This window comes from Macaca thibetana, chromosome 6 (assembly GCF_024542745.1).
Source record: "Macaca thibetana thibetana isolate TM-01 chromosome 6, ASM2454274v1, whole genome shotgun sequence".
In the NCBI taxonomy this organism is placed as follows: domain Eukaryota; kingdom Metazoa; phylum Chordata; class Mammalia; order Primates; family Cercopithecidae; genus Macaca; species Macaca thibetana.
Window position 1 is genome coordinate 9,497,361 of NC_065583.1, and position 20,709 is coordinate 9,518,069.

The 20,709-nt window shown below is 40.5% G+C and overlaps 1 protein-coding gene and 1 non-coding gene across 2 annotated transcripts in view; both read left to right on the forward strand.

Moving 5' to 3' along the window:
* The window catches only part of UBTD2 (ubiquitin domain containing 2), a 73,607-nt gene that overhangs the window by 28,942 nt on the left and 23,956 nt on the right, over window positions 1-20,709 (forward strand). The window contains exon 2 of the mRNA XM_050793280.1: window positions 18,901-19,137. Within this exon, the coding sequence (XP_050649237.1) occupies window positions 18,901-19,137 (237 nt within the window). The remainder of the gene's footprint in view (window positions 1-18,900; window positions 19,138-20,709) is intronic.
* On the forward strand, window positions 171-315 carry LOC126957773 (small nucleolar RNA SNORA57). The gene has a single exon (XR_007726941.1). It is a non-coding gene; the product is annotated as a small nucleolar RNA SNORA57 (small nucleolar RNA).

Sequence of the window (20,709 nt, forward strand, 5' to 3'; positions counted from 1 at the left end):
CACCTTGAAGAAAGAGTCCTTTGTACTCCTAGTGTATTTCTTAGGAAACAATTAGCCCTTCCCTTGGCTGTGGTCTCAGGACGGGCAGCAATATGCTTCTGATAATTGATGTATGCTGCCTAGGAATTATTTTGTTGTTTGGTCAACAAACAACTAAAGGTCAATGCCACCCTCCCTTTCTTGGCAGGGACCAGGTATGTACGTTCCCTATCATGTCTGGAGGCAGAGGGAAAGCGCTCCAGTGCCCTGGGCATCATGTCTTTGGTGCTGGTGGCTTCCTGTCTGCCATTTCTAACCTCAGGCACCAGGACGCAGAGGGGGGAAAAAAAGGACCAACTTGCTGTGCCATCCTAAGCATGGGTTCACATCTTTGAAATCTTATGGAGTCTTAAGACCTCTCAGATGGGTTGATAATGCAGTTTCACTCTGGGAGGGTAGGTGAAAATCCAGATCCATGTTAAACATTTTTTCAAGTAACTCCTAAAGCCAGGAGGCAGAATAGTCCTACTGGTTAAGAACGTGAACTTTGGAGTCAGTGTTGGTTTGAATCCCTGTTACACTGTTTAGTTCTATGATCTTTGAGAAATAGTTACTTCTTCTAATTCAGTGTAAATTTGTATGTTGTTTTCTTTGTGACAGGCACCGTTCTAATTGTTTGAGAAATATTACCTCATTAAGTCTTTGTAACAGTCCTATGAAACATATTATTGTCATCTCCCTCATCTTCCTCTCCATCCCACCTTTACCCCAGGTAATTGACCTCTTTATTTCCAAAGTCAAATATACCCTATACTTTAGGGAACATCTGTATTCTGAATTTTACTGTATTTACTTTCACTAGTCAGTTTTATACTTTGAGATGTTTTGTGTTTCTCATTAACATCCTTTCTTTCAGCTTAAAGAATTACCTTTAGCATTTCTTGTAAGACAGGTCTGGTAATGAAGAACTCACTCAGCTTTTGTATGGGAAACCCTTTTATCTTTCCTTCATTCTGAAGAACGGCTTTGCTTGATATGGTATTCTTGGTTGCCATTTTTTTTTTTCATCTGGCACTTTCAACATATCATCCCACTGTCTCTGGGCGTGAAGGTTTCTGCTGAGATATCTGCTGCTAGCCATATTGGAAGTCCCTTATATGTTGTTTGCTTCTTTTCTCTTGCTGCTTTCAGGATCTTCTCTTTGTCTCTGATTTTTTTTTTTTTTTGACAGTTTTATTATAATGTCTTGGGGCAGTGTTTGGATTGAATATGATTGGACACTGTAGATTTTTCTCTGTGGAACTGTTTGATCATATTTCTGGCAGGAACCCTTCTTACCTCTAAATACTTTAGTGGCTATTTTCTAAGAATAAAGACTTTATCCCTTCCTTCCTTCCTTCCTTCCTTCCTTCCTTCCTTCCTTCCTTCCTTCCTTCCTTCCTCCCTCCCTCCCTCCCTCCCTCCCTCCCTCCCTCCCTCCCTCCCTCCCTCCCTTTTCTCTCTCTCTCTCTCTTTTCTTCCTTTCTTTTCTTTCTTTTTTTTTTTTTTTTTTTGAGACAGAGTCTTGCTCTGTCGTCCAGGCTGGAATGCAGTGGTACGATCACAACTCACTGCAGCCTCGACCTCCCTGAGCTCAGGTAATCCTCCCACCTCAGCCTCCTGAGTAGCTGGTACTACAGGTGCATGCCACCGTGCCTGGCTAATTTTTTATTTTTTGTAGAGACAGCGTTTTACCATGTTGCCCAGGCTGGAAGGACGTTATCTTTGATAAGCACAATATAATTATCAAAATCAGGAAGGTGGGTATTGACATAATGCTAATATCTACTGTATAGGCCTTATTCACAATTCACTGTTATCTTCATTAATAGTCAGAGTTATCCAGGATCATGCATTGTTTAGTTATGTCCCCTTAGTTTGCTTTGCTCGGGAACAGTTCCTGAGACTTTTTTGTCTTCTCATGATGTTGGCATTTTGAGGACAGGCCAGTTATTTTATACACGTCTATAAATTTGAATGTTTAGATTCCTCATTATTACACAGGAATATTACAGAAGTAAATTGTGTCCTTAGTGCAGCATATCAGGAGTCACAAAATGTCTGTTTTCCCATTGTTGGGGATGTTAACTTTAATCACATAGGGCGACTGCCAAGTTTCTTCACTGTAAAGTTAACTGTTTTTCCTAATGCAAATGATAAGCATTTTATGGGAAAATTTGAGTTTATGTAATTTTTTTTTTTTTTTTTTTTTGAGACAGAGTTTCACTCTTATTGCCCAGGCTGGAGTGCAGTGGCACGATCTCAGCTTACTGCAACCTCCCCCTACCAGGTTCAAGCGATTCTTCTGCCTCAACCTCCCAAGTAGCTGGCATTACAGGTGCCCACCACCACGCCCAGCTAATGTTTGTATTTTTGGTAGAGACGAGGTTTCACCACATTGGCCAGGCTGGTCTCGAACTCCTGAGGAGATCCACCAACCTTGGCCTCCTAAAGTGCTGGGATTACAGGTGAGAGCAACTGTGCCTGGCCTTGTTATGTATTTTGAGGCTCAAATTGTGCTGTGTTAGTTAGAGGGAGCCCCTCCAAGCTGACCCCTGTAATATTTTGACATGCCTTCATTATTTGAGCACTTACTTGCTTTTTGCCATAACAAATGTCCCAAACTCATCTAATATTTTACTTGTCCATGACCTGAACTCAGCCAGGGATCTTTGGTTTCTTTTAATGGATAACAATATTTTAAATCCATGATCTAGACTCTAAGTGATGTGCTCGGTACTCCTGAAGTGTCATTGCCTCTAGGTTCTCTCAGTTGTAAGAGCTAGGACACGCACACACACACACATATATAACACATATCTACATGTGTTTATATATTAAAAACTGGATTTCGGCGTGGTGGCTTATGCCTTTAATCCCAGCACTTTGGGAAGCCGAGATCACTTGGGGTTGAATCTCTTGGAGTTTGAGACCAGCCTGGCCAACATGGTGAAACCCTGTCTCTACTAAAAATACAAAAATTATGGCCAGGCATGGTGCCTCACGCCTGTAATCCCAGCACTTTGGGAGGCCGAGGTGGGCAGATCACCTGAGGTGAGAGTGCAAGACCAGCCTGGCCAACATGGTGAAACCCCGTCTCTACTAAAAATATTAAAATTAGCTGGGTGTGGTGGTGCATGTCTGTAATCCCAGCTACTTGGGAGGCTGAGGCAGGAGAATCACTTGAACCCAGGAGGTAGAAGTTGTAGTGAGCCAAGATGGTGCCGCTGTACTCCAGCTTGGACAACAGAGCAAGACTCTGTCTCAAAAAAAAAAAAAAAAAGAAAACACAGTGGATTTCATGCTAATATATCTAATTACAGCTTAACACTACACGCTTCTTTCTAATATTCTTTTGTCGTTTTTATAACTCTCTTCCCTAGTAAAAACCTGGCTCCTGATTTCCACAGCGTATTTACTTAGATGTTCAACCCAAGAATACACACAGTTTTGGAACTGCTAATTCGTATCATTGTGAAAAACAAAACTGTATAAAGTTCAATCCTTGTTTATAATTCTTTTTTTCCTTGGACTGGGAGTAAAATAACTTGAAAATTTGAGATAGGTCCACACCCTTTCAGTGTAGTTACAGTATTCACTTGAAATACAGTTAGGTTCATTTATTTCTATTTGTATTCCATTTTAGTTTCTCCCTCTTGGTAAATTTGTTTTTTATTTGTGTGAAATGTTAATATACTTCTGTTTATTCCTGGGACTTAGGATGCCTCATCAACCTTTACCTACTCAGGATGTATCTGTATAAATATATAGTGATTATACATAATTAGTTATAGATGTAGCATTTGTTATACAATCTCATTACTTTATAGTTATACTATCATACACAATGACAAACTATGCTCTAAGATTTTGAATGTCTCAGAACTCCTGCTTTGAGGTGAGGCTAGTTACTTGGTAGTGTGTTTCTATATTGATATATATATATTTTTATATATTTAATTGATGTTTTTGTATATTATGTAGTTCTAACATGTCTAAAATGTTTTGAGTTCTCAAAGAATAGTAACTTTTTCTTTCTTTCTTTGTTTCTTTTTTAAGACGGAGTTTCACTGTTGTTGCCCAGGCTGGAGTGCAGTGGCGTGATCTCAGCTCACTGCAACGGCTGCCTCCCAGGTTCAAGTGATTCTCCTGCCTCAGCCTCATGAGTAGTTGGGATTACAGGCACATGCCCCCACGCCTAGCTAATTTTTATATTTTAGTAGAGACGGGGGTTTCACCATGTTGGCCAGGCTGGTTTTGAACTCCTGACTTCAGGTGATCCACCCACCTCGGCCTCCAAAAGTGCTGGGATTACGGCATGAGCCACTGCGCCCAGCCAACATTTTTTTTTTTTTCTTTGCTTGATTGTGCAATGAAGCATACATTTTGGCCCGGGTTGGTGGCTCAACACCTGTAATCTCAGCACTTTGGGAGGCCAAGATGGGCTGATCGCTTGCGGTCAAAACCAGCCTGGGCAACATGGCAAAACCCCATCTCTCCAAAAAGTAGAAAAACTAGCTGGGCTTGGTGGTACATGCCTGTAATCCCAGCTAAAGAATATACATTTTAATTATGAAATTACTGCTTATAGGCCAGGCACTTCTGTTATGGATTTCTACCTTTATTCCATGTAATCATAGAAGATAACTTTGTATGATTTCAGTCTTTTAAAGTTTATTGAGACTTGTTTTGTGGTCTAACATATAGTCTATCCTAGAGAATTTCTATGTGTTTTTAAAGAAGAATGTGTATTCTGCTCCTTTCGGGTAGAATGTTCTTTATGTCAGTTAAGTCTAGTTGGTTTATAGTGTTCAGATCTCCTGTTTCCTTATCGCTATTCTGTCTAGATGTTTCATACATTATTGAAAGTAGGATATTGAGGTTTCCAAGTATTGTTTGTAGAACTGTATCTCCCTTCAATTCTGTGCTTGCTTCAAATATTCTGGGGTTTTGTTGTGTGTAATTGTTATGTCTTTCTGATGAATTGACTCTTTAATTATAAAACATCTCTTTTTATCTTTAGTAAAAATGTTTGTCTTAAAGTCTATTTTATTGTTTACAGATATAGCCACTGTAGTCCTCTTGTTTTTGGTGGTGGTGGTTGTTTTTTATTTGAGAAAGTGTTGCTCAGGTTGGAGTGCAGTGGTGTGATCATAGTTTTACTTTGACCTCCCGAGCTCCCACCTCGGCCTCCTAGAGTGCTGGGATTACAGGTGTGAGCCAGTGCACCCATCCTATTTCTTCTGTAATTCTCTCAGTTTTTGCTTGATGTCTGTTATTAGGTACATACTTAATATTGCCATGTCTTCTTAGTGAATTTTCTTTTACTGTTATCATTTATTTCTGGAGCTGTTCCTAGGTTCTGAAGATTACTTTGTCTGGTACTAGTAGAGCCACTTCAACTTTCTTTTGATTAGTATTTGCATGATGCTATTTATCATCCTGTAATGCTAGTTATCATCCTTTTACTTCTACCTTCTCTATGTTAACATACTTACAGGGATTTCTTGTAGATAGCATGTAGTCGAATCTTTAAAAATACAATCTCGGGCCAGATGCGGTGGCTCATGCCTGTAATCCCAGCACTTTGGGAGGCTAAGGCAAGTGGATCATGGGGTCAGGAGTTTGAGACCAGCCTGACCAACATGGTAAAATCCCGTCTCTACTAAAAATACAAAAATTAGTAGGGTATGGTGGCACAATCCCAGCTATTCGGAAGGCTGAGACAGGAGAATGGCTTGAACCTGGAAGGCAGACGTTGCAGTGAGCCAAGATCGAGCCATTGCACTCCAGCCTGGGCAACAGAGCAAGACTGTCTCAAAAAAAAAAAAAAAAAAAAAAAAAAAAAAAAAGCAATCTCGGCTGGGTGTGGTGGCTCACACCTGTAATCCCAGCACTTTAGGAGGCCCAGGAGGGCGGATCACTTAAGGACAGGAGTTCGAGACCGGCTTGGCCAACATGGGGAAATCCTGTCTCTACTAAAAATACAAAAATTAGCCAGGCATGGTAGCGTGTGCCTGTAGTCCCAGCTTTTGGGAGGCTGAGGCAGGAGAACTGCTTGAACCTGGGAGGCGGAGGCTGCAGTGAGCCAAGATCACACCACTGCATTGCAGCCTGGGCAACGGAGTGAACTCCATCTCAAAAAAAAAAAAAAAAAAGGGAATCTCACAATATGTTTCTTTTTAAAATTGGTTTGTTTAGACCATATAGTGACTGATATGATTGGATTTAGGTCTGACATTGTATTATGTGTTTTCTGTTTGTTCCCTCCGGTTTTTGTTCCTTTGCTTTCTGTTTTCTGCCTTCATTTTGGATTGTTTAAATGTTTCTATTTTTTATTTTATTTATTGAGAAATGGAAAATAGATTTTCTATTTTTCATTTATAAAATTTATATTTAGCTCTTGATTAGCGTTTCAGTTTCTCTGCTAAAAACGTTCATTTGTTTCAAGAGAGTTCCCTTTCCTCTCCCACCCCACCATGGAACATGGTTATAATAACTGCTTTGAAGTCTTTGTCTGATAATTTCAACATCTGGATCATCTCAGATTTTCCATTTGCTGATTGTCTTTTCCTTTGAAAATTGGTCACATATTTCTGGCTCTTTGTGTGTTGAGTAATTTTGGATTACATCCTGGACATTTTGAATATTATGTGAGAATCTGTTTCCTTATAAAAATCTGGAGAACTTTGATTTTGTTTTGTTTTAGCAGGCAATCAGCCCTGCTAGGTTCAGCCGGCATGTTCTACCCCTGCTTTTGTTGCTAGTGGTTCTGATGTCAGTTCACTTTTCAAAGACTTTGCTTTGTGCACAGCACATGCACCATTTAGGTTACTGTGGGGCTAGAGTGGTGGTTTATATCAGATTCATTTCTTTTTCTTTTTCTTTTTTTTTTTTTTTTTTGAGTCAGTGTCTTACTGTGTCACCCAGGCTAGAGTGCAGTGGTGTGATCTCTGCTCACTGCAGCCTCCGCCTCCAGGGTTCAAACGATTCTCCTGCCTCAGCTACCCAAGTAGCTGGGATTACAGGCATGCGCCACCACGCCCAGCTAATTTTTGTATTTTTAGTAGAGACGAGGTTTCACCATGTTGCCCAGGCTGGTCTCGAACTCCTGAGCTCAAGCAGTCCGCCCATCTTGGCCTCCCAAACAGAATTTATTTCTCAGAGAGCCATGGCTGTATTGTTTTGGTACTGTTGCATGCATGCACAGGTTAGAGGTGAACGTGGAACTTGGGTCAGTTCAAACACAGAATTTTAGGGTATTCTCTTCTTTAGCTGTCTGCTCTGCAATTTCCCCCATGATCTCCATTACCAAGGAGATCTTTTATCTGCCTTATGGCTAGAAAGACAAGCTTCTCTCAAGAGTTGTTACTGCCAGCACTGCCAGTTAGTTCCATGTAACCGGAACTGCCTTTGGGGTAAAGTGTCAGTAATAAAGTGGTAAAATGCAAAGGGAGAAAAACATTCTTCCCTCATATTCCACAGTACCCTTTCTCTTGGTTTGTCTAGAATAGATTTTCTTATTGAGTTTTATGTGTCCACCCTACCACCAGTATTGCTAGGAACTTTTAAAAGACTACAAAACAGGCTGGGCCTGGTGGCTCATGCCTGTAATCCCAGCACTTTGGGAGGCCAAGGCAGGCGGATCAGGAGGTCAGGAGTTCGTAGACCAGCCTGGCCAACATGGTGAAACCCCATCTCTACTAAAAATACAAAAATTAGCCGGGCGTGGTGGCAGGTGCCTGTAATCCCAGCTACTTGGGAGGCTGAGGCAGGAGAATTGTTTGAACCTGGGAGGTGGAGGTTGCAGTGAGCCAAGATTGCGCCATTACACTCCATCCTGGGGCAATGGAGCAAGACTTTGTCTCAAAAAAAACAAAAAACAAACAACAAAAAAAAATATTTTCTTCCCTCACTTCCCAAGTTTTTGGGCTTAATCAGTGAGGGAGATAGGCTCTAGTGGGCTTATAACATCTTGACCTGCACCAAGTGTCCAGGACATTTTAACACCAAAAACTGGGAGGGGCCAGGCACGGTGGCTCACACCTGTAATCCCTGTACTTTGGGAGGCTAAGGTGGGCAGATCACCTGAGGTTGGGAGTTCAAGACCAGCCTGACCAACATGCAGAAACCCCGTCTCTACTAAAAATACAAAAAATTAGCTGGGTGTGGTGGCGCATGCCTGTAATCCCAGCTGCTCAAGAGGCTGAGGCAGGAGAATTGCTTGAACCTGGGAGGCAAAGGTTGCAGTGAGACGAGATTACAAGAGATTACGCCACTGCACTCCAGCCTGGGCAACAAGAGTGAAACTCTGTCTCAAAAAAAAAGGGGGGGGGGGAGGAAAGGGGAAACAGTCTTGCTATAAATTGATTTATCAAATAAAATTTAGCATTCTTTTAAAGTAACTGTTGCTGACTTAACAGGTTTTTGTTCCAAATAAGCACTACCCCATAGATGAGGATATTTTTTCCATATATCCATTCAGTCGTTGAAGTCTGACTGCATGTTCAAGGAGCCCAAGAATATGTAGGAAGATTAGGCATGGGCCTAAGTAGAACGTTGCAACTAGATGAATGTTTCCTTCATGCTGAAACCCAAGATGATGGTCTCCCTTTTTGAAACCAAGGAGACAGCACTGTTGATCTCTGATTTGCCTTCAGAGTCATTTTTCCCATGTTTTGAAAAATAGTGCACATTTTCAGCTGTATAACTCTGTGGTCCTATCCTATAAAAAGAGAAGTTTGTCAACCTGTCTTCTTTTTGACCCATCTGCATCCGCTCCACGTCACATTCCCAGTGTTCCGTCTGGGGTGGCTCATTAAATCCATGATTCACACCCACACTAATCACCTTATCAAACGGTTGGTCTGCCACACCCTAGGTGTACTCTTCCAAATGCTTTCTCTTTTCTTTCTTTCTTTTTTTTTTTTTTATAATATGGACAGGCTGAGAATTTCCCAAATCTATGTTCTGGTTCCTTTTTCCTTAACATTTCTGCCTTTATTTCTTATTGCGTTTTACTATATGCAATCAGGAGGAGCCAAGCTGCTCCTTCAACACTTGGCATAGAAATGAACTCAGCTGAATAGTTTTGTTTTACCCTCCACAAAACACTAAGCCATGAACAATTGAAAGACACAAACATGAACAACTTGGCTGAATTGTTCAGCCAAGTTCTTTGCCACTTTATAACAAAGATGACCTTTCCTCCAATTTCCAATAACATGTTCCTTATTTCCATCTGAGACCTCATCAGAATGGCCTTTACCATTCATATTTTTATCAGTATTCTGTTTGTGTATTCTTCATAGGGAATACACACATGATTATGCATATATTCTCTAAGAAGATTGAGGCTTTCTCTCCAGCTCTTATGCTTTCCCTCAGCGCCCTCACCAGAATTGCCTTTAAGAAGTCCCTTTATGGTGTTACTGGCTTTTTCTAACCTGTACCTTAAAACTCTTCCAGACTCCATCCGTTAAGCAGACACTTCCACATTTTTAGGTATTTGTTACATCAGCACCCTACTTATTGGTACCAATATCTGCTTTAGCTTAGGCTGCCTAACAGAATTCCATTATCTGGGTGGCTTAAACAATGCAAATTCTTTGGGAGGCCAAGGTGGGTGGATCACCTGAGGTCTGGAGTTCCAGACCAGCCTGGCCAACATGGTGAAACCCTGTCTCTACTAAAAATACGAAAATTAGCCAGGCATGTTGGTGGGCGTCTGTAATCCCAGCTACTCAGGAGGCTGAGGCAGGAGAATCACTTGAACGCTGGAGGCAGAGGTTGCAGTGAGCTGAGATCACACCATTATACTCCAGCCTTGGCGACAAGAGCAAAACTCCCTCTCAAATAAATAAATAAATAAAAATTAAAAAATTGTTTCTAACAATTCTGGAGGCTGGAAAGTTTGAGTCAAGGTGCCAGCTGATTTGGTATCTGGTGGGGGCCTCCATCTTCCTGGTTTACATACAATTATCTTCTTACTGTGTCCTCATGTGGCAAGATAAAACCATGTCTCCTCTCTAGTCTTAAAAGGTCACTAGTCCCATTCAGTGCCCCACCTCCAAATACTATCACATTGGGTATTAGATCTTTACCACACAAGTTTTGTGAGGACACACATGCAGTCTGTAGCCGTGTTGTGGAACTTCAATTATATAAACTACTTAGAAGAATCACCCTTTTACAACCCTATAGCTGTTTCAGGTAAGGATCATCAGTAGATACACTAAAGCATCATGGGTAACAGAATATTCAAGATGTCAGAGATCACCCCATGTACTGGTAATTGCCAAGGACAAATTATACCATAGGCTTGACATTCAGTTGCCTTAACCAAGTAGCCAAACTTCGCCTTCTCATGTGTGGCAACATAAAGAGTATGAGACATATTTGAGGAATTCTTACTCAAAATGTTTTACTTGACTCTAATAAAGCTTCTAAACCTAACTTTCTATTTGTAGATTAATACAAAGGGTAAAGGAACAAGTTAAAATGTCTTCACACATATCCCCTGGAGGGCAAAACCATCCCCAGCTGAGAAACACTGGCCTACATCAAATGACGACACATAAGCCTTGATTGGAACTTGGTGTGAAAACCATTTTGGGACAGTGGATAAATCTAAATAAGACTTTGTGATAGATGATATAATTTTTTTTTAATTTTTCTTAGGTATGACAACAATATTATAGTGTATTAATCTGACTGTTTGCCTTGCCATAAAGGAATACCTGAGACTGGGTAGTTTATAAAGAAAAGAGTTTTACTTGGCTCATGGTTCTACAGGCTGTACAGGAAGCATGGCACTGGCCTCTGTTCCTGTTGAGGGCCTCAGGGAGCTTACAATCATGGCGGAAGGCAAAGGGGGAACCATTGTATCACATAGCAAGAGAAAAAAAGGGGAGGAAGTGCTGTATTCTTTTAAACAACCAGATCTCATGGGAAGGGCACCAAGCCATTCATGAGGGTCTTCCTCTGTTGCCCAGGCTAAAGTGCAGTAGCACTATCACAGCTCACTGCAGCCTTGACCTCCCAGGCTCAAGTGATCCTCCTACCTCAGTCTCCAGGTAGCTGGGACTACAGGTATACACAACTACACCTGGCTAATTTTTGTATTTTTTGTAGAGACGAGGTTTTGCCATGGTGGCCAGGTTGGCTGGTTTCAAACTCCTGGGCTCAGGTGATCTTTGCATCTTGGCCTCCCAAAATGCTGGGATTAGAGGTATGAGCCAGCACACCCAGCCAGCCTTATACTTCTTTTCAAAAAGACTTCTTTATTTTATCATAGTGAGAACAAGTGTCAGAAAAGCCTTACACTTTCAATTATAGAGGTTTTATAATACCTGGCCCTACCAGATATCAAACTATATTATACCATCTGCAATTATATATATAATCTAATTATATCTAATTGCAGATGTGATGTGTTATCTGCAACTAATATATTATCTGCAACTAGAACTAGTTTTATTTATTTCTGGTCCTTAAACTTCTAGTTGTTTTATTCTGTCTCATTTTGCATCTAACACTGTTTCCAAATAGTGTTAAAAGTGGAGATAGTGGGCTTTTTTTTTTTTTTTTTTTTTTTTTTTTTTTTTTTTTTTGAGCAGAATTTCGTTCTTGTCACCCAAGCTGGAGTGCAATGGCGTGATCTCAGCTCACTGCAACCTCCACCTCTGGGGTTCAAGCGATTCTCCTGCCTCAGCCTCCTGAGTAGCTGGGATTACAGACGCGCACCACCACGCCTGGCTAATTTTGTATTTTTAGTAGAGACAGGGTTTTGCCATGTTGGCCAGGCTTGTCTCGAACTCCTGACCTCAGGTGATCCACCCACGTCGGCCTCCCAAAGTGCTGAGATTACAGGTGTGAGCCACCGTGCCCAGCCAACATCCTTGATTTATGTGTGTTCCTTCTTTCTCTTGAATTGAAAGAAAAAAAAGTTCTCTACAATCCAAAAAAAAATGTAACTTATGATAAAGCCATTGCCCCCAACCAGTAGAGTAAACCATCTTAGAGTTTATATACTACTTAAAAGTTGCAGTGGTCTCATGTTAGGTGATCATTTTCTTTTATATATATATAAATCTAAATAAGATTTAGATTTTTATATAGTTACATATATTTATAGATATATAGATTTATACATATAAATCTAAATATATAAATATATATATATATTTATGATAGAGCGAGGGTCTCAGTATGCTCCCCAGGCTGATCTTGAACTCCTTGTCTCCAGTGATCTGCCTACCTTGGCCTTCTAAAGTGCTGGGATTACAAGCGTGAGCTACCACACCCAACTGCCTAGGCGACCATATTCTTAGTCCCAATTTTATATACTATCTTTCTCAATAAAGTTGTTTTGTGGGGTGGGGAAGACTTAATTGTATGCTTTCATAATACTTTTAGTAAGACTCACCCATTAAGAAAAGTCTTGGCCTGGTGCGGTGGCTCACGCCTGTAATCCCAGCACTTTGGGAGGCCGAGATGGGCGGATCACGAGGTCAGGAGATCGAGACCATCCTGGCTAACACCGTGAAACCCCGTCTCTACTAAAAAATACAAAAAACTAGCCATGTGAGGTGGCGGGCGCCTGTAGTCCCAGCTACTCGGGAGGCTGAAGCAGGAGAATGTCGTGAACCTGGGAGGCGGAGCTTGCAGTGAGCTGAGATAGCGCCACTGCACTCCAGCCTAGGGGACAGAGCAAGACTCTGTCTCAAAAAAAAGAAAAAAGAAAAAAAAAAAGTCTTGTAAAATCTGAGAACTATAGTTAAAAAAAAAAAGTTGGGGGGGAAAGTCTCAGAACATACAATGTTGCAGTAGGCTTTACAAAATGTTGCCTGTTTGTATGCTCAGATCATTGGTAAGGGGACTTACACTCTTGAGGATCAGGGCCAGGAAGTCATTATGAAGTTATGTTGATTTTTTTTCCCCCCAATAAAGCTACCTCAAAAACATTGAAATTATATAAATGCCTTTAAAATTATTATGCTTCAATTGGTAAGCTTTAGGATATAAGCATGGCAGAAGTTCATTTTTATTTCATTTTTAATACAATTATAGCACTGAAGATGGTGTATCTAACGTGTCTAGGCAGATATTCCTACATGTGATCCTTAGTCTCTAATTTGTTATAGATGCTAAGTACCTTTGTCCGGTGATAACCATTCCGTTGGCCATAGTGAAGCCCATGGATGGATCATTTCTGTAGAAAAACAATTCAGCATATGCTTTATTTAGAGTGAATCTTTGTTCTTGGTTTGCTGTGTAAAAACAAGCAGCCCAGTAAGACATGGAGTGCTGTAATGGAAAGAGAGATCTGGACTTCGTTGTTACTGTGTTTTGTTTTGTTTTGAGACGGAGTCTTGCTCTTGTCGCCAAGGCTGGAGTACAATGGTGTGATCTCAGCTCACTGCAACCTCTGCCTCCCAGATTCAAGTGATTCTCTTGCCTCAGCCTGCCGAGTAGCTGGGATTCAAGGTGCCTACCACACGCCCGGCTAATTTTTGTATTTTTGGTAGAAATGGGGTTTCACCAGGCCGGGCACAGTGGCTCATACCTGTAATCCCAGCACTTTGGGAGGCCAAGGCTGGTGGATCACCTGAGGTCAGGAGTTCGAGACCAGCCTGACCAACATGGTGAAACCTTGTCTCTACTAAAAATATGAAAATCAGCCAGGCGTGGTGGCAGGTGCCTGTAATCCCAGCTACTTGGGAGGCTGAGGCAGGAGAATCACATGAACCTGGGAGGCAGAGGTTGCAGTGAACCGAGATCATGCTGTTGCACTCCAGCGACAAGAGTGAAACTCCATCTCAAAAAAAAAAAAAAAGGCGGGGGGATTTCACCGTGTTAGCCAGGCTGGTCTCGAACTCCTGGCTTCAAGTGATCCTCCTGCCTCAGCCCCACAAAGTGCTGGGATGTGAGCCACCGCGCCCAGTGAGATCTGGACTTTGAATTTGGGCATGTGCGTTCTAGTACGGGCTCATTATTTTAAGCCATCCTTGTTGCATCTTAGTTTCCTATCTGTCAGTAAGGTTGGATTGTACAATCTAAGGTCTCTTCTCCCTTTAATTCTCAAACAGTAGAGAAGATTTGGATATCATATTGATGTTGGCATTTTAATTCCCATATCCCTATTTTTATTTTGGCAGTTAGTTGCTTTAGATAAAGGGAATATATGTATTATGCATGTATGTATATATGTATATATATAGTGCATTCTAAATTTACGTGAAAATATTTGCAAGTGTCCTTTTAGTTTAGCACCGTCTATTACGGAAGAGTTCTAATATTCCATTTCTTCCCTCATGCTATTGTCTTATGGAAACTGATGCTTCCAGTTTTCAACCTGTTAAAAGCTGTTGCTTGAGTCATCTTGATATTTTTACCTTATCCATGCATTATAGCCTCTTCTTTCTTCATTTGAAGAGTTCCATCATTAAATCAAGGTTTTTCAAAGAGGAACCCAAAATAGGAAAACAATTATAATCATACTTAACTTCAAAATTGATTGTTTTTTTACCAATGTTAAAATGAGTTTTTGGTAGAATGCTTTAAATTATGTAGTAAAAATATTTAAAATTATGTGTTATTTAGATCTGAGAAACAAGCCTTACTTGGGTTTTCTGTGTGTTAGATCTATGTATTTGTTACAGAGTGGGAAGAAATGTTTAAAGATTACAAGGAAAGATAAAGAGTGGGTGAATATGATTAAGAGGCTTCTGAGAAAAAGATGACTTTTGGACACGTTTTGAAAGAAGTGGTAAATGTGGATTGAAAGGGGAAAGGATATTTTCTAATATAGATTGTGTAGTTTAACATTAGATTGCTTTATTGATTTTTTATTTCTCACATGTTAATTCATAGAGAACTAAAGATGGGTGGTTACCTGCAATTTAAGGATAGAGAAGCAGAAATTTGGGGAATAAAAGATGTTTCCTGTCTTTAAATTCTTCACTGTTAGAGCATGGTACCTAGTCCTATATGCTATGAATGATACCAAGCATCTCTTTTTTGGTATCAGCAGTCAGAAGATGTGTGAAGCAGATAAAACGGAAAGTTTCAGAGCATAAAATGAAATCCAGTTGAGTATATATATATTCCACATCTTACAAAAATGTTGGCTTGGTACAAATATGAGGTACTTAGCTGCCAGGCTGATAATCTATGTCCAAGTACTGCATTTTCAGAAATACAGGTTTGTGGCACCACCTGAACTCAGAGGATAAGATTTGGTGAACAAATGCCTATAAAGTGTACTCTGATAAGGCACAAGGAAGTGCATGTCAATCATAGGACATTTATTTAACATTTAAGGAAGGGATTTGGAAATTCTGAAAAGAAAGCCTGTATATTTTTGCCAAAGGACTTACAGATGTTATTTCATACAGTACCGCCAAGTTCATTTTTACTTATTTAGCAAACATTTATTTGCAGTTTTTATGAGTGGTTTATGAATATGAACTTAAGTCCTCTTAACAACTCTAATATTTTCATGTTTTCACAAGAGGATAGTTCAAATGCTTTTGCCAAATGCTAAGTTTTTTCCCAGTTACTTATTTAACAAGGGTTAATCATTTAGTTTAACATGAAGCTTGAAACCTCAGATTTTGTAGTGAAAATTCTGCACTGCTCTGTGGTTTGACTAATTATGTTACAAAGATTTAATCATTTTAATAGTGGATAGTCTATAGATAGATATTCTGTATTACTTATGTTTATTATACAGGCAGAAATAGGCAAACAAAAGTAATCTTTCATGTCATAAACATTTATTTTGTCTTTTGCAGGATGATTACTATGAAACTTTTGACAGCATGTAGATTTGAAAATGCATTTGGGGCCTGTCGTGGTGGCTCATGCCTGTAATTCCAGCACTTTGGGAGGCTGAGGTGGGCAGATCATGAAGTCGAGAGATTGAAATCATCCTGGCCAATATGGTGAAACCCCGTCTCTACTAAAAATACAAAAATTAGCTGGGCATGGTGGCATAGGTCTGTAGTCCCAGCTACTCGGGAGGCTGAGGCAGGAGAATCACTTGAACCCAGGAGGCGGAGGTTGCAGTAAGTCGGGTTGTACCAGTGCATTCCAGCCTGGGTGACAGAGCAAGACTCTGTCTCAAATAAATAAAATTTTAAAATTAAAGATAATGCATTTGGAATGATTTTCCTTAAGCAACATAAATGCATCATCTATTCTTTTTGTGGGACTTTGTTCTTCTATGCTTAGTACAAATGGAGAGAGGTGAAATGAACCTACCTCACATTTGTAAGGAAGGTGTTTTACAATTTTTCCAAGGTACTTTGAACCCTTATGATTGTTTTTCTGTTGGCTTCCTCTTTTCAAAGGCCTCTTCCTTTCATTTACTTTAGTTTTAGGTCCTGAGATTCTTCTGTAGAGGTTTTGTTGTTTTTTGTCCGTGCTCTGTAATTCTCTCAGAGTGACAGGAAAGATTATACTGAGTTATGTCTCGTGCATTTAATGCATATTAGGCCAGATAATTCTGTAGAAATACTCAGGAAGACAAAAACTTTATTCAGATAAATATCTTACTGAGTCTACCTACTTAACTGTGCCATCTTCCACTTCCTGGTCAGTAAGCTGAGTGTTGTCCGTAAACTGTCTCTAACTCATCTAAATGATAATGTAGCAGAAAATAAAGTCTACCTTGGATTCCATCGTGTTGGTGCAATCAGTGGGTTGTTATCAGACCAGATTCTGAACATCTTCTAGAGAACTATGCTCTAGCTGCATTATCTGTATTATTTGGAAGAGGTAGGGAAAAATCATTAGTGTAGACTGTGTTTCTCACATTTGAATTAAATAGGCGCATCTGTAGTGTTACTCCCAGTAGACACTCAGTACGTATTTGTTGATTAAATAAAGAGACTTGGATTCTGTTTGCAGCTCTGCTACTAAATGGATGGGTTTCCTGTTCTGCTTCCTCACCTTTGCAGAACTCACCTGTTTCGCATTTCACTAGGACAAGTTAGAGGGCAAAAAGTATTTGCGTTAATGCTGAGTGTTTTAAGTGGAAAACAGCTAGTCCTTTGGTGTGCCACCCTGAGGGGAGAGGACAGAGGAGACCTGACATGGCAGTCTTTATTGATCTTATCATCTGAGAGTATAGCCTGGAGAGTAGAGATAGCCCAGGGTCTGGAGTCATTTTATTTTCTGTTTTGCGTAGCCCAAATTTCATCTGGCCCTGGGCCAATGAGGGAGTAGTCAATTTCATGGATGCTTTAGAACCAGTTTGAGAGTAATTTCTTTAAAATTGGTATTCTTTCTGCAATTAAATATAGAACATTGAATTTTGACACACACCCTCTCTCCTTCCCACCCGCTCTGTCATTTATTTCCCACCCACTCTTTTCCAACACTCTTATCTTTTCATCCAGCTTCAATTTTCTTTTTATATTCTATCCCATCTATCAAACTATTTCCTATCAATGGCACTGTATAATTTTACAGAGCCATAAATAAGAATGGCTCTGTAGGTCAGTATGACCCATGGAAATAGATCACAGATAATACACCAGATAGGTGTCTGGGTGCAAGGATGCTGCGTCAGACTTGTTTCAGCGCTACTACTACGTAACATTCTCTAAGGGGAGATGCTGCCACTTGCCCTCTGTTTTCTTCTTCTCTTGGGTTGAAACTATGGTACGGTATTGTAGTTCTTCTGCTCCTTGTGGTTCGGACCTAATCCCTTGGCCTAGCATCAAAGATTATCTCTTTTATTCCCAGTTCCTCAAAAAAACTAAAGTACTGATTCTACCCTTTGTAAATTAGTTCCTGTTTGAGTTCCAGAGAAAGGTACTTACAGTTCCTTGACTAAAGTCCAGAGAGTAGAATGCTAGAGGAAGCATTCCTCTAATCAGTTTGTTCATGATTCTGGTGGTTTGGCTCTTCTTTCTCTGGAAACTGAAAAGCAGTCTTTTGCTTCTTTGGATTTTCTCAGTTCCTACTTCCTGGTTTCATGTGTCCAAGCTACTATTGTCGTTTGGCTTCCCCAGTGTATCTTGCCTCTCTTTTATGGTGTCTCTTTTATGGTGTCTCATATCCTGCTCTTACAGTCTGATGAAACGCTTATCTTCTAGGCAGTTCTTTTAAAATGAACAAAACAAAACTTTCATTGTATTTAAAAAAAAATTTTTAGAGCAGTTTTAGATTCATAACAGAATTAAGAGGAAGGCACAAAGATTTCCCATGTACCCCCAGTGCCTACACATACATAGCCTCCTTTCCCTGATTATCAACATCCTCCACCAGAGTGGTACATTCGTTACAACTATAATTCTCTGGTGGTTTTTTGTTTTGTTTTGTTTTATTGGAGATGAGGTCTCACTCTCGCCCAGGCTGAAATGCAGTGGTGTGATCATGGCTCACTGCAAACACAACCTCCCAGGCTCACGTTATCCCCCCACCTCAGCCTCCCAAGTAGCTGGGACCACAGGCATATGCCAACATGCCAGACTAATTTTTGTGTATTTTGTAGAGATGGGGTCTCACCATGTTGCCCAGGCTAGTCTCGAACTGCTGGATTCGAGCAATCCTTCCACCTCAGCATCCCAAAGTGCTGGGATTACAGGTGTGATCTACTGCACTCAGCCTGTAATTCTTTTAGTGATCCTGTGGAGAGGGTGTACTGAGTGGAAAAGAGCTACCAATTTGTTTTGCATAGAGCAATCCAATGTCTCTATTCACTTTTGTAGTTCCAAAATGTGTTAGAGGAATTTCAGAATGCACAAATTAGCAGGCAAATTTTTGGCTGCAATTTTGATGAAATAATCCAAAAGAGGAATGACCAGATAACTTTTGATACATATTTTATAAAATTTGGTTTTGATCTCAGTCTTTTATTTTTCTTCTCAGTTGCTCTAGGTCGTAACCAGCCTTTGAAAAAAGAGAAACCAAAATGGAAAAGTGATTACCCTATGACAGATGGACAACTACGCAGCAAGAGGGATGAATTTTGGGATACCGCACCAGCTTTTGAAGGCCGGAAAGAGATATGGGATGCCTTGAAGGCTGCTGCACATGCTTTTGAGAGCAATGATCATGAACTCGCACAAGCAATCATTGATGGTGCAAACATAACATTACCACATGGTAGGTTTGGTGTTCCTCAAGGACAGAAGGAACATAATCAGCTTTGTTTCTGATAGCAAGAAACCAAATGGGAGAGTTTTTTTTCCTTTGCTATGAATTATTCTTTTTTTTTAATGTAGCAAGGAATAGCATTCCTCTTTTTTTCTTGTACATCTTTCAGGTGGAGACAGGTTTTACTTTGTGTGTTTATATATATATATATGTTTTTTTAATATGTCTTAATTTCAGAAAAGAACTCTTGATCATCTAAAAAGTTTCCGTGTAACCTAGTTCTCGAGGAAGACCTCTTCTCTCCACCCTCCCACCCCCACCTCACCAGCCTCATCCCCCTGCCAATCTATTGGAGCTTCCACTTCACTGGTTTCCTCCTAGCAGCGCTAGAGATAGAGTCTCAGTTTAGATTTTGTGAGCTGTAGAGACTCAGAGGTTGCTCCTTTTAGTCATTATCCTTCCTTGTCAAGCCTATTTTTGGCGTAATAAGCAAACCCAAACTTAGAAGTGAGTCCCACATGTTTTTAAGGACAATTTTCCATGATTGTAGCCCTGAGCATTATTCGGAACTTCTCTCTTTGGTGTAGGAATGTGACTCTTTTAAGGATAACCATAAGCTTTGAGTGTTTCCAGGGATGTGCATATGCTGGTGCCTTGTACATACTCTTGTTTGTTCTCCTTGATGAGAAACATATGAAAATTTTTCATGCTACATTGAGATTTAGGTGTTAATTTTGTATTTACATTTTTTTATTTCTGTATTAATATTCTCAGTATTATCTTTAGTTTTTCAAGTTAATATTTTCAAGGTTGTCTTTTCAGATCTATGTAATAACCACCTTGCATTGATTTCTATTCATTATGATACTTTCATTGTTTTAATCCCCAGTATTTCCCTTTATCTATATTCTTAGAGGAACAATGACTTTCATTGTTTTTTTTTTTTTTTTTTTTTGAGACGGAGTCTCGCTCTGTCGCCCAGGCTGGAGTGCAGTGGCCGGATCTCAGCTCACTGCAAGCTCCGCCTCCCGGGTTTACGCCATTCTCCTGCCTCAGCCTCCCGAGTAGCTGGGACTACAGGCGCCCGCCGCCTCGCCCGGCTAGTTTTTTGTATTTTTAGTAGAGACGGGGTTTCACCGTGTTAGCCAGGATGGTCTCGATCTCCTGACCTTGTGATCCGCCCGTCTCGGCCTCCCAAAGTGCTGGGATTACAGGCTTGAGCCACCGCGCCCGGCCGACTTTCATTGTTTAACCACCTGCTTTATGTCCTTTCACTCTGTGTCAAATGACAGATTTTTATTTTATTTTATTCTGTTCTTTCTCTCTCTCTCTCAAGACAAGAGTCTTGCTCTGTCGCCCAGCAGGCTGGAGTGCAGTGGTGCACTCAGCTCACTGCAGCTTCCGCCTCCCAGGTTCAAGTGATTCTCATGCCTCAGCTTCCCCACCATGCCTGGCTAATTTTTGTATTTTTAGAAGAGACGGGGTTTCTCCATGTTAGCCAGGATGGTCTCGATCTCCTGACCTTGTGATCCACCTGCCTCGGCATCCCAAAGTGCTGGGATTACAGGCGTGAGCCACCGC